Source organism: Rhinopithecus bieti, unplaced genomic scaffold (assembly GCF_001698545.2).
Source record: "Rhinopithecus bieti isolate Rb0 unplaced genomic scaffold, ASM169854v2 scaffold_33210, whole genome shotgun sequence".
Classification (NCBI taxonomy): domain Eukaryota; kingdom Metazoa; phylum Chordata; class Mammalia; order Primates; family Cercopithecidae; genus Rhinopithecus; species Rhinopithecus bieti.
This window is the reverse complement of record NW_016814226.1, coordinates 608302-622491: the sequence shown is the minus strand read 5'-3', so window position 1 is coordinate 622491 and position 14190 is coordinate 608302. Positions and strand designations below refer to the sequence as shown.

Below are 14190 nucleotides of genomic sequence, written 5' to 3'. Positions count from 1 at the left end.
GTCCCTCTGTCCCGTTAGAGCCATCTTCATCAGTGTTCCGTAGGCCAGTGCCAGACAGAGCCTGGGAGCAGTCGCAGCATCCGTGGCTCCCTTGATCAGCAGACACTCCCTGGGCATCTCCCAGGAGACAGGCCCAGACCTGCAGGAGCCCCCAGGCATCCCGAGGAGAGGGAAGAGGTTTGGTCTTGGAGCGAGGCCTGGGTACCAGTTCTGTCCACTCCCTGAAAGCTGTGCTTGCTCAGGCGAGTTTTTTAACTTCCCTCAGCCTGTTTCCTCAGCTGTAAAATGGCGATCGTGATGGTGTGTACTTCCTGTAGATTTGAGGATAAAAGGAGCAACTATGTAGCAGGTGCTTAGAGCGGCACCAGGCAAGTAGGAAGCACTCACTGTGTGTCACCTGTGTGACACAGTTGGGGCATGGAGGGCAAAGCACCAGAAAGGGAAGCCCCAGGGACGGATCTGCAGGTGAGCAGGCAGGGCCGGGTGGAGTCCCAGGCTTCCCCTGGCTTTTCTCCACCCTTCTGTCCCTAGACCTGTCTCCCCAGCCATCCCGACATCCCTGTCCTGCCCATCCCGACATCCCTGTCCTGCCCACCCCCAGCCAAGCCCTCTGGGCCGCATGGCTACACTCAGCGCCCACTGTCCTGCTAGCAGGGGGAGAAGGGAGGAGCTTTCCCACTGGAGCTCACGGGGCTACAGCCGCATCCCTCTGAGCCCGGGTTTCCCGTCCCCCAAATGGCCAAGACCTGCTTCACTCTGCGAGGCTCAAAGGAGCTGGAAGTGAGAGAAAGGTTGGAAGGGCCCGGTACACAGGCCAGAGCTGGTAAAGGGCTATTTATCCTGAGAAAAGCAGGCAGAGAGGCTGGAGAACTGGGAGGCCAGGGAAGACCGAGGATAGTGGAGGCCACTGTGGAAATGGTGGCTGACCCCGGGGGCACACACTATGTCCCACACTCCCCAGCCTCATTTAACTGTACAGCCACCCCGAGCGGCCTGGCCAATGTCACTTCTCATCCGGACATATGCATTCCTGCTTCTCCCCACTAGCTCCTCTGCACCCCGTCTGCACCTCCTCTTCTGCAGCTCCCATCTCCAGGGTCCTGGGTATCCCTGATTTCACCAGTCTATGTCCCAGCCCCACCCCCCGCACATTCACCCACTCCTGGAAGCCACCTCTGTTCCTCTGGCCCTGCATGCTCAGCCTTTCCTGGACTCCCTGCCTGCATGGGTCACACCGTCATCTCTCTACCCAGGTGCCATCTTGGGTGGTTCTACCTGGCAAAGGCTGCCTTTTGCTTGTCTAAACCTCACTGGACCTTCCTCCTCTCCCCTGTCCCACCACTCACCCTTCCTCCACCAGCACCCCCTGACTGGGGGCAGAAGCTAGGTCTTTGCCAGCTTGGTGCCCCCCTCAAGGCACAGCACAGGGCCTCGCCCAGAGCAGGAGCGTGGGTGAGGCTAGTTGGCTCAGTACATGAATGATGGCTTCCTGGAGGAGGTGCCGGGGGATGAATGGGGCCTCAGTGCCCAGGCAGGCAGGTATCCAGCTCAGAGAGAAGGCGGGCCCCGGAGCCTGGACATGCTTGGAAGTGGGAAGGGGCTCAGGCGGGTCTGAGTGCTGGTGAGGGAGGTGATGACACGGGGCAGCTCCCCAGGACCAGTGCTCAGCAGGTGACCTGGCTGAAGGAAAGTGGGGGCAAGCCCCTCTCAAGTCGTGGCCTCTCTGCCCACTGAGCTGCAGGGACTGGGCTCCTGTTACAGAAGGATCAGGTGGTCAAGCTACCTCAGTCACTGGACTGGCTCCAAGTGTGGCTGGTGTCTGGTCAGCTGGGGGCCCCAGCCAGGTTGAGTCCCGAGCCCTGCCCTCAGTTGAGTCCCTCACTGTCTCGCACTCACAGCTGGGGCTGGTAGTGGGAGATAGGTGATGGCGACTCAGCTGTGCTGAGGGCTGGAGTGTAGGTGGAGTCGCAGTGCCAAGCAGGGCTTAGTAGAGAAAAGATGAGGGCTCAGGGCATTGCCTGGCCCAGATGGGAGGCTGAGGCTTAGAGGGGATGAGGCCCACCCAAGGCCACCTTGTGCGTTGGGTCCTGGCACTCTTGGGTGGCCCTACACTTTGCCCCCCAGCTTCCCTCCCACTGTACTCCATCCCAGTGGAGGTGGGGCACACTTGACCCCCATCTGCTCCTTTTGGCCTTCAACTCTCACCTAATGTTTAAATACCCAAGAGCACATCTCACTGCCTGCCCTGGTTCCTCTCTCCTGGATTCTGGCCCAGCCTCCCTGTCTCCCAGCCCCACCGGCTGTGAGGCCACAGCCAGAGCCCTCTTTGCTTTGGCCCAAATCGGAACGGGCTGCAGCCCTGCCTTAATCCTCCCTAGGTTTCTTGGCTGCTGGTCTAAGTGGGTTCCAATGCCCCAAAGCCCTTTGAGATGCAACCTCAGTGCCCTCTGTGACCTCCTGCCATTTTTGCTAATCCAGTCCTGACCCTGCTGGCCCCCTGGCCCTGCAGGCCGACATGGTAATACCGATGTCCACTGGAGCTTAAATGGAAGGCGCCCGAGAACAGGGCACCCTCTTCACCTGCATTCTCAGGAGGAGCCCATGTGTAAAAACAGGCCCACCCGACCAGGCCCCTCTGCCACCCTGCCCGCCGGCTCCCTTTCACCCCACCTGCCTGGGGGGCGACGGCCTGCTCCTCCTGCTGGCCCTCCTCATCCAAGCTGCCCTTGCCTCTCTCTAGCTGGATCCAGCTAAGGGCGGGCCAGGCACTGGCTGCAGGCCACGGTTAGCCCTGACTTGACTGAGGAGTAGCAGGCAGCTCCCAGCAGCCCGCAGCTTCCTGAGGCCAGATTTCCTGGTCTGACCCAAGGAAGGTGGGTGGTTTCAGGTTGCTCACCAGGCTGTGTCATTGCTTTAAGGACCGTGCATTTGTTCTAAGAGCAGAGAAATCCGTGGTTGGAGCTTCACTCCAGTCAAGCACACGGTGACTCCTTTCTGGTTATCCTGAACCAGATTCTAGAGTCAGACCCAGGTTCAGTCCTGGCTTCGCCAGTGACCAACTCCGCCAGCACCCCAGGGCCAGCTCACATCTGAGCTTCAGTTTCTCATTTACAAAGATGGCTTCTAGTCTCTGGAGAAGTTTAGCCAAGGCACTAGACAGGCTGCTCCTGGCCCTGTGTGTGGCCCGTAGCAGGCACTCAGCCATTTTCCATCCTTTCCTTCTTCACCATCACTGGCCATGAGCACGTCACTAGGGCACTCTGCAATGCCAGGGAGGAACAAAACCTTGACAGCAAGTCCCAGACAGTGAGACAAGAAGCCCAGAGCCAGCCTGGCGGGGTCAGTTCATAGTGGTGGACTGACAGGAGCCCTGGAGACCCGGCGGGATTGACAGCGCCTGGTGCCTATAACCCGGACCCCTCCAGGAGGCCCGCACAGCTCCCAGGCTGAAGCTCTGGAGAGGGAGAGGGAGAGAGCATGGACACAGGCTCCAGGTGCCAGATACCCCCTGCCCCACCCCGATCCCCACGAAGTCACGGTGGGGGAGGGTGGGGGTAGGGAGTGACCACTGCTGGAGGCCCACCTGGAAGCAGAGGTTTGTACTCAGACACTGCGCACTGCCTCCTTCTGCCCCAGGTTGTTGTTTAATCTGTCCTCAGCCACGCCTCCAGGGCAGCTCGCAGAAACCTGGAGCAAGGCTTCCCTCTGTTGAGCAGCATCCAGGCTGGGCTCTTTGTATACCCAGACATGTTCCATGTTCCCAGCAATCTGCAAGGTTTAGTGTTACAGATAAGGAAACCAAAGCTCAGGTGAAAGCAGCTCATCCGGTTCCCTCTACCCCACACCCCTCCCGCTCCAGGGGCAGGCAGGTGATAGCTCTGCCTCCCCAGGCTTTGCGCAGGGCCCGGCATGAGCATGCTCAGTGAGTGTCAGCTGCTGTTGATCAGGTCCCCAAGCCTCCCTGGGCACACACAGCTGGAGGGGCCGCCTGGTGCACAGGAAGAGCACTGGCCCAGCTGCTTCCCAGCTGCATGCCCTCACCAGCTCCTTCCCCTTGCCGCATCTCAGTCCCCCAAACCTCCTGGGGCATGGCTGTGATGCCTCCTGTGGGTGGGCCCCAGGGAGCCCACCCACAGGGGAGCCCCCTTGTCTGCCCTAAGCACCCTTCACTGAGGAGCCAGGGTAGAGGCAGGAAGTGAAGGAGGCGGGGCAGGAGGAGACTGGCCGCTGGAGGCCCTGCTCCTGCCACCTGCTTTAATACGAAACGTCCCTGTCCTCCAAGGGGCACTCGGGACTCATCAAACCAAGTAAGGAGACCTCTCCTGAGGTCAGCTTGTCTTGCTCCTGGGTGGGCATCTTCTATGCACCTGGTGCCACCAGCCCTCAGGCCTCCCTGCAGCCCTCCCTGCAGGGCACTGTCCCTCAATCCCGGTGGCTTCTGCTTTCTGAGCAGGTGCAGGAACCCCCACCCACCCACTAGTCACGGGAGAACGTGGCTTGCCACACTCCTAGCGCATCCTGGAATTGGGGCCCCGCCTGCTGCCTTGGAAGACAGTGCCACTGACAATAATTTGCCTCGCAAATTATTCCCCAAGCAGTGCAGTTCTCAGGTAGACGGTGGCCCTGAGGATGGCGCAGGCCTGTGGGACTTTTATTTCAGGAGGGCCAGGCTAAGGTTAGCAGAGGGCCAAAATGGGCCTCAGAGTCACGGGGCTGTGTGCTAAAAAGGCAGAGTCCAGGAGACCCCAGACTGTTCCAGAGACCTGGGTGGCCCTTGGGGATCACGGGCGTTGGGGCCCCGCAGCCTTAGACGAGAGCGGTGCTGGCTCTGGAGGAGTCTGCCAGGGCCTCCTGTCCCACGTTCTCCTTGAGAGCCCGCTTCCTTGTCAGGGCTGCAGCCCTGGCCTCCGCAATCACCCTGCGTCCAGCCACACTGAGCCCCACCCCACCCACGCCACCACCTGCATGCACTGTCACCAGCGTGTCCCCAGGCAGCCCTGGGGCAGACCCAGCCAGCACCCCCTCAGCAGACAGCTCAGGATTGACCATGTGCCCAGTGGAGGTAGAGACAGACGGGGAGGCGTGGTCAGGACCAGGCGTGGCCCTCTGCCGACGGGGTCAAGTCCCCTCCACCACTCCCTGCTGACTGTCAGAGGCGCAAGGGAGGCCACATTCGTGGTGCCCAGCACAGCGCTGGCCATAAGCCTACTGCACAATGCTAGTGACGGGCCACAGGGCCTCCCTGGAGTTCAGAGGACCCCTCGGGAGATAGGCCAGCCAGGGAGATCAGGGCCACTGCATCAGGGGCTTGCCAGGGAGCATGGCATGGCTTTTATCCCAAAGCAATGGGAGCCATGGAGGGTTTCAGCAGCCAGCTGTGGGGAGAGGGTCAGAGGTCAGAGGTCCCCAGATCTGCCGGAAGGGCTGGAACGCCTCTTCACCGCAGCTTCGGTTGATTCTAGGGACGGAAGGGCAGGCGGGCCAGCTCTGATTGAGGGATCAGCAGGTTCTGGCGAGGACCCTGGGCTGCTCCCACCATCAGGGTAGGCCACTGAGGAGAAGGGAGGAAGAAGGGATGGCAAGGCCATTGTGGGACGCTGGGCCCATGCCAGACCCACCGGATCAGAGCCTCTGCCCTGGTGAAAAGCACCTCAGCAATGTTCAGGCAGGACACAGGGAAGCCCGGGGCCTAGGGAGGGGAGGGTCCTTTGCCCACAGTCCCCCCGTGTGCTGGCACTGAGCCTGGCACCCACGCCCCCCCTCCCATCGTGTACCACAGAGCGCCTTCATGCCCTGCGCAGCGCAGCACCACACTGCCTCCTCCGCCAGGGGCACATTCGCGCTTCAGTCCTGCCCACCTCGCCTCCCAGCTCACTCTCCCTTCCAGGCCCAACAGAGGGCAGGGTCCCAGTCCCCTAGCTTGGTTCTGTTCCTCATGGGGCCTCCAGAGTCCCTGCTCATTAATCTAGTCGTTGAGCACAACTCATTAGGCACCTCCTCCGTGCTGGTCGCCTTGGCACTGCCCTGCCTGGAGAGCGTGTGGTCAGTGGGAGAGGCCTCCACACACACAAGCAGCGCTGCCCTATGGGGCAGAAGCCCAGGGCCAGGCCCGGGACAGCTTTTGAGGAGGCAGGTGAGGCCTGCTGTGTCCTGAGGAATTGGTTATTCAAGGCCAAGGAGGGGCGCCCTGTAGAACCCTGAGGATACGTGCTGGGGTGTGGCGGGGCATGGGCTGGGAGGTGGGCAGTGTGAGAAGAAGGCACAGACCTGGGAGAGAAAGGTGAGGTCTGGGCCTTATTTTGTGGCCCCCGCCCCTCCATAAGCTGTTGACACCGGGGGCATGTCACATTCAACTCTGTAGCTCCCCTCTCCCGGCCACCTAGCGTCGTGAAATTGACCCGCCTGTGAAGACCAGGGGCTGTGTCCAAGGTGCATCCTAGCAGAGCAGAGAAGTTCAGACAATAATCATTGAATGAATTAGCAACTGCCTGTGGGTGCTGAGTCTCCATAGGCGGAGCTTCCAAGAATGGCACCAAAAGTGACAGTGTGGACCCAGTCGCAGAGCGGCTTCCAGAGCACTGTCGCATCCACGGTTCTGCCCGGGCCTTGCAAAAACTGTGTGGTAAATATGGTCATCTCCATGTTACACATCCAGAAGCTGACTCTGAGAAGCCAAGGGACTTGCCCAGGGTCACACAGCCGGCATGTGGAACCCTGTCATTCTGCCTCTATAGTGCCTGTTCCTTCTGTCCACCACACGGTGACTGAGACTGTCCTTTAAGGACCTTATCCCAGACCTGGGGCAGCGTAAGCAGGCAGTGCCAACCCAAAGGCCAGCAGTGGCTGCAGCTGTTCCCAGGCATCCTTCTGTCCTCGCCCCTGCTTCCCTCTGTCAGAGCACTGGCAGGCTGCATGCAGGGTCCCGTAGAGCACCTGGCCTCCCCTGCAGGGCCTGGCCCAAAGCAGGAGCTCCCCAAAGAGAGACCAAAGGTCAGACCTTTTAACTTGTCTGAGATTTTCCCCCCACACTTTTGAGCCCCAGCCAGCCCTGCACCTGGCCTTCCTCCTCCTTCGCCACCCTCGTCCTACAGGGTGAGCGCTCCCCCAACCAGCTAAAGGAGGAAGCCAGGGCACCAGGGGGTGCAGACCTCACGGTGAGGATCCCATCAGAGTCCTGGTTCTCTGGCCTTGTCCGGCTTAATCACCAGCCTGGAGTGTTGCAGCCCAGGTTTCAAATACTGGCTCCTCCCAATAGCTGTGTGACCTGAACACGGCCAGCTTCTAGGGTGTGTGGCGTGTGCGGTGGCCCAGGACCCCGCCCTTAGAAGGGCCCACATTGGTTTTGTGTTCTGTCTCTGTCTTGAAATTCTTAGGAATTTTTGAGCAAGACCATTCCATTTTTATTTGGCGCTGTGTTCCGCAAATGATGTAGCTATCCCTGCCTGGACAGGCAATGTAGCTTCTCCATGCCTCTGGCGCCTGTCCGCTTTGGCGTTTCCGTGTCCCCCGTGGGGCTGTTGTGAGGCCTGCTGAGGTTTGTGGATGACAGGTGCCTTGTCCACTACGAAGGGCTGTATTGGTCCATGATCTCTCCAGGTAGAGAGAGAAAGCTTTTAGAAAGAGCTCTGTACTCTCGTCTAGAGGCTGGGGACAGAGAGACAGGAGGGCTCCCAGGATCCACAAGGAAATTCTGTCTTCAGCTCCCTGGGACGAAGCTCTTGGAGGCCGCACTGCGTCGTCCTCCTCTTCCCAGTCCCAGGCACCTGAGCCGCCCTCCACAAGTGTGTTTCAGGGTTGGGGAGATTCCTCATGGGGCCATAATGTCAGCCCTGAGAAGGGGCAGAGGCCAGGATGGAACCCAGGGGCAGAGGCCCATGGGTGAGGAGGAGGAAGGCCCAGAGCCCACCCCCAGCCTCCCCACCAGGCAGAGATGCCACTGCTGCAGCCACCGGGCCCGTCTGCCGCATGTATTTGGAGGGACCCCGTGGTAAAGGTGGCCTGGCCTGCTTTCGTACTGTGTCTGAGACAGCCGTGGCCTGATACCAGTTCGGGGTGGCCTCTGGTCCTGGGCAGCAGGATAATAGGTGAAGTTGTTTTTGAGGCTCTCAGAGATGGGGGCTGGGGCGATGCCCAGGCTGGTTGTCATGGAAGGCAGAGGCCTCCTCAGCAGCAGCACCAGAGCCTCTGCTTGGAAACTCCCAGGGACACAGTGCTCGGCCCCACCAGGCCCACCTGTCCTGTCATTGTAGACTTCAGTCCCCAGCCCCCACTTCAGCCCAAAGGACCTAGGTCAGTTTCATTGTTGCTCCCTCTACCCATCTTGCATTTATAGTGAACATCTAAAAACCTCACAACAATATGGCTGAGGTGGACACCGCAGACATGGCCATCCCTGTGCTATAGAGGAGGGATGGAGGCCCAGGCAAGAGGCCGCAGCCTGCCCCAGGCCCCAAAGCGGGAAGAGGTGAGGGCGGGCCCAAGGCCAGACTGCTTCCTCCACTGGACCCTCCCTGCCTGCACAGGGCCTGACAGAGAACGTCCTGGGGACCGCTGGCTCCCAGCGCGCTTACGTGAGCCTGACGTGGGCACGTTTCTCTGGCTGCCCAGGATGAGGCAGTGGTCTGGAGGAGGGACCATGGGAGGCAGTGACAGTCACAGGAGGACAACGGTGGCCTGGCCACAGTAAGAGCAGGGGCTAGAGCTGGGAAGTGCTGGGGAAGCAGCAGACCCAGGCCCTGGGTTCCAGGGGGATGGGAGGGGGCTTTGGCTTGGGGCAGGTAGGGGTAGCATTCCTGCAGACAGGGAGCACTGGGGGAGGAGCTGCAGACAGGGAGCACTGGGGGAGGAGCTGCCAGAGGAGGATGATGAAGAGTCTAGTGGCATGTGCTTGGTGGTAGGGCCCTGGCGCTGCCAGGTGGGTCACTGCCCACAAGGAGCCAAGGGTGCTAGACTCAGATGGAGCAGGTCCCCTCCAGCTCTGCCACTGAGGCTGCACAGCCTTGGGCTGAGTTCCTGATGCTCTGTACCAGGTCCTCTTCAGAGAAGTGGAGGGCACAGGAGCCACCAGGCTGGGAGCCTGAGAGTGGGAGGCGGAGCAGGGCCCGGCCCGTGGTGACCACATGGGAGACAGAGCAGGGCCCGGCCCATGGTGACCATGTGGCCCCTGCTGTGGATCGGGGTGGTCAGCACCCAAGAACAGGCCCTAAGGGACTAAGAGCCCCTTGTTTACATACCAGCCATAGACTGAGGCAACTCAGGAACTCAAGCTGCCTGGTCCAGAGAGCGGGTGACCTTTCAGGTTGAGCTTCCAAGTCCCATTAGGGGCTTTAGGCAAGAGAAGAGCCTCCAGGATTCTTGGAGTGTGTTTGGCCAGGTCCATTTCTCAGGGTCACTGCCCCCAGCGCCTGCACCACACCTCACCTCCCCCTCCGCAGAGACTCAGTGCCCTCAGCCTGTCTCCCCCTACCCTCTGCACCCTGCCATGTTCCCCCATCTCTCCAAGGCCTGAGCCTTAATTACCTCCACCTGGAAAACAGGCCCGTTTTCTCCCTGCCTCTCCAGAGAGGGGTTCTCCTACAGAAAAAGGCTGAGAAGGCAGATGGGAGCCCATTGGACTTCTGACATTTGGGGTGGGAGGCACGGAGGTCGACGCCCATGAGTATACTGAAGGATTGCGGAGGGAGGGAGGCAGGAGGGGATACCCATTGGTTCCTGAGAGGAGATGGAGGACACGAGGAGGGAGACCATTGGCTCCTGGATTCTGGGGTGGGAGGCAGGAGTTCCCTCTCTGGTTGTCAGCCCAGGGAGGAAACTAACAAGTCAGGCGCATGTAAGCGGGTTGATTTGACCCTCACCTCCACCCTGGAAGAGAAGGCTCATCCTTATTTCCAGGTGTGAGTGCGGAGGTGCAGCCCCAAGGGGTGGCTACCTGAGTGGCTCTGTGAGTGACAACCAGGATTCATTTGCTGGCCTGCCCACCTCCACTGTCCCAGTAGATGGCCCAGAGGGCATAAGCCGGCCAAGTGCCAGTCATACCACCTGCATGAGCCTAAGGGAGGGTGACGCCTTCCCTCACGTGTCCAGGGCATCAGGGAGGCTCCTTGCAGAGGTGGGCTCTGAGTCAGGCCTTGAAGGATGAACAGGAGGGAGGCGTCCAAGCCCTGGGACCAGCACACTGCCATGGCAGGAGGTGGGAGGGCAAAAGACTGGTTCATAGAAACCACCCATGCCCAGCTGAGGTCCAGGATTTGAGGAGACACACAGAGGACGAGCCAGGAATAGTGTCAGGGTCAAGGCCACCCGCCTTCCACTGGCAGCTGCAGCTCATCCTATGGTGGTGACGGCCCAGCCATGAGCATGAGAAGGACGCCCACCACTGCAGCCCTGCAGAATCTCACATGCACACTCACACACACACACACACACACACACACACACACACAGGGGACTGTGCGGTTTCCCTCTCCTGCTGCACACCCCTACAAGGTGAAGTTCAAACGAAAGGCCCCATGCATTTCATTTAATTAGCACCAAGGAGTCCTGACAGCTGACAGTAGATATTCATTTATTCCCCCCAGCCTGCAGAAATGCAGACAACACAGCACAGGAACAGAGTAAACCCATACGGGAGACCCTTCAGGGAGAAGGCACACCAGGTCCAGGAGTCCAGGTGACGCCGAGGTGAAGGCAGGCAGGGGAATCCAGGTTATGTGCAATGGGCGTCCATTGCCTGTCCGCCTCCCAGCAGCAAGGAGAAGAGGGAAGCCCATGCAGCCACAGTTTCCACAAGATAAAAGCCTGCCAGATGCTCGGGAAGAAACCCAGGTGGCAGAGACCCGAGGGCCGGGCGAGCCCCCGGCACCCTGGTGTGCCAGCTCTGTGAGCCCCTCCTCCAGGCCTGGGGGGGATCACTCACAGCATGACAGCCTCAGTGACCTCGGTTATGTCTGAGCCACTCTAGCCCCTTTGAATTTTGCAAAAAAAAAAAAAAAAAAAAAAAAAGCGCTAGACAAGCTTCAAGTGGACACAAACCAGATGCCTTTGGAATATCACTCAGTGAGAACAGATGTTGGGCTGAAAGCCTCATCGAGGTGATGGATGATGTGTAGGTCCTCAGAACCTCCCCCTCGGGTCCCTGGCCGGGACCACAAGTCACTCCGTTCTGAGATCCATTTGGGGGCCCCAGTCACCTCTAAGTAACCTCCAGCCTGGACTTGGAGTCTGAGTCCAGGCAGGTGAAAATTTTAGGAATCCAGCCCTGGGCGGTTAAATATAGGCGGGCCAGTCTGGCCCCAGATAACAGTTTTGACCCTGTTGGCAGCAGCCTCTACCTAAGCACAGCCCTCTGCAGTTTACAGACTCATCCCTCATCACATGCAACCCGTCAGGAATGGTGTCATTCCCCCATCTCACAGATGGGGAGCTTGAGGCTCAGAAAGGCAGCACAGCTTCCCTAGAGCCCCACAGCCAGAGAGTATATCAGAGCCAGAGCTTGAACCCGGGTCTCCTGTCTCAGAAGATCTCTCCACAGAAGGGGAAAGTCAGTGGCTTCGGCCCGAGGAGACTGAGGTCTCTTGTCTCTTTCCCTCCCCAGAGACGTGTGCAGTCAATAACGGAGGCTGCGACCGGACGTGCAAGGACACAGCCACTGGCGTGCGATGCAGCTGCCCCGTTGGATTCACGCTGCAGCCGGACGGGAAGACATGCAAAGGTCAGCATGTGGAGCGGTGTGGGCGCCCCTGCCTGTACAGGCCTGGCCGAGAGCCTCTGTGTGCTTGCACAGCCGGGCCTAAGGCTGGGCCGGATGGGGGCCTCATGTGGCTGTGGGAAACGACACGTGGCAATCATTTGCGTTGCTGTCGGAGAGGCCAGGAAGAGGGAGGGCTGGCCAGCAGCAGAGTCCCTAGCAGGGTGCGAGAAAACACAGGTTCTACGGCACATCAGCAGGCTCCTGGGCCAAAACGGCACTGATGTCCGAGAATTTGGCTGCACACTGGGTTAAACAGTTAAGCCAGCGTCTCTACCGTGGGACTCCCTAAGCCCTCAGTGATATCGTGGCTTCCCAAGGCGGATGGAATGTGGCGCGTTTCCAAACCCCTTGACCTTTGGTAGCAGTGAGTCTTGCAGAGCTGGTGGGGACAGTCTGGTGCAGGGCCATCTGGGACACGCAGGTCTACTCATGCCAGGAAAAATAAGGACAGTGTGTCACTACCAGAAGGGGCGAGGCTGGGGGGATCCCATCTGAAAAGATAAGGACTCAGGACTTCTGCTTGCCATCAGAAAATGAGGAGTCAGGAAGATCTGAGAGTGACTGTGGTTGAAGGAAGGAGGGACAGGGCTGGGCTGCCGGTGGCTTGCAGTGAGGGAAGGCAGAAGTGTATCCTCCCACTCGTCCCCTGAGTCACCCCACAAAGACTTACCCAGGACCTCCTGGGTTGAGGGGACCCTCGGGAAACAGGAAGGATGGGGAGCTGGGAGAGGAGAGCTGGCTGGGCTCTCAAGACAGGCGTTGGGGAAGGCATAGACCAGCCCTGCAGATGAGGAGATCCAGCTACCCCCAAAGGATGGACAGAGCCCCCAAGAAGCTGTGGACCTTGGGGCAGGGTGTTAGGCCTGAGTGCTGGAGCTCTGTGCTGAAGGGTGAGGGGCAGCGCTCAGTGCCCCCAGCTTCGCTCCAGACCGCCCTCCAGTTACCCCCACCCCAGCTCTGGGCAGAACCCCCACACTTGGCCAGGAAGGGAGAGCCTAGAGAGCAGGACATGGAGGGCAGAGGAACTGGAACTTCCAAAGTCCAGTCGGGGAAAATATTGAAAGTGGAGGTTAGGGTGACTTAAAATAGCTTGAGGTGGACTTTTTTTAAGCCTGTAAAAATAAATGTATTTTTGTACAGTGTATGACTTCTTCCTTGCCAACTCGCTGGGAAGAACCGAGTGATTATTGACAGAAATAACAGTGCTTCCGCCTGTTTATTTGAAAATAAAGCCCTTCTGTGGCCACCACTCAGCCTGTTAATAGCCTCAGTGCGTTCCTGGCAGGCAAGTGGGCAGGTGGGTGGCGTCTGAGTCCTCGCCACATGACTCGGTGCCAGGAGTGACTGGCCGAGGAAGCCCAAGGTGTGTGCAGATCTGGGCATCTCCACAGCCCAGCGATGGCACAGCCTGCCAGTATTTGCCTTTGGAGGGCCAGAGTGGCAAGCAGAGCTTAATTCCTCGGGCAAGGCTGGGGCTGCTGGAAGGGGGTCTGGAGGCCAGGAGCCACCCTGTCTGGGCCAGATAGAGGCCTGGTACAGTGCAGGCATGTGGCCCAAGAGGGGGCTACTGGGATTGGGGCTCCCACTGCTGCCCCCTAACCATCCCTCGGTACCCCAAGGGACACTCATTTCCTTCCGCTCTGGTTCTGGCTCTGAGGGTAGCGTGGCGCTCAGGAGTGCTGTCCACAGCCCCAAGGCGACCCTCCAACCCCCGCACCACCACGTTTCCTTTCCTCTTCAAACAGTTGGGGCTCTTTCACCAGGCTGCCCCACTCGGCCCTTTGGCCAAACCTCCTCCACGGACGCCCAGCCCCAGGCCTGTAGCTGCACTCAGAGCCCTTAGGGCCCTGGCTCCCACTGGCTGAGGTCAGAGATCACCTCACTTGCTCACGGAACAGGTGCGTTTTCTGGACTCCTACTGTATGCAGGTTCCAGTGAGGAAGGATGAATAAAAGAGATGCTTCCTGCCTGTAGGGATCCTCTACTGAGTGCAGAAGACAGGTTTTCGTTTTTTAAATCACTGAGATATTTGAGTATTACAGACTGCTTGGTGTGGGATAGAGAAGTTCAGTATGGTAGGAGGTGGGGGAGGCCGGGGAGGGCTGAGGGCAAGAGGCATTTATCAGGCAATGGTGGGGGCAGGGAAAGCATTTTCAGCACTGTGACTATTGCCAGAGGCCTGTAGGTTCAAGGACCTGGGACTGGGAAGGATGCAAAGGAGGCGGGCCAGATGGCACAAGGCCCAGGGCTACCCTACAAGCTTGGCCAGGTCCCAGTCAGCACTGGGCAGGAGAGGCTTACGCCCAGGTTTTCATTTTGAACTGACCCTGGCCACAGTGGGGTCACAGTAGGGTCTGGAAGAGCAGCCAGACACAGCTGCTGTCACTCAGGCTCAAGATAGCAGTGCCAAGGCAGGACTGGCAGCAGACATAGAGAAGGCA

At 59.4% G+C, this 14190-nt stretch overlaps 1 protein-coding gene across 1 annotated transcript in view; it reads left to right on the top strand.

Moving 5' to 3' along the window:
* Nucleotides 1–14190, top strand: part of SCUBE1 (signal peptide, CUB domain and EGF like domain containing 1) — a 150230-nt gene that overhangs the window by 100419 nt on the left and 35621 nt on the right. Inside the window, exon 6 of the mRNA XM_017850047.1 lies at nt 11594–11710. Coding sequence (XP_017705536.1) covers nt 11594–11710 — 117 coding nt within the window. The remainder of the gene's footprint in view (nt 1–11593; nt 11711–14190) is intronic.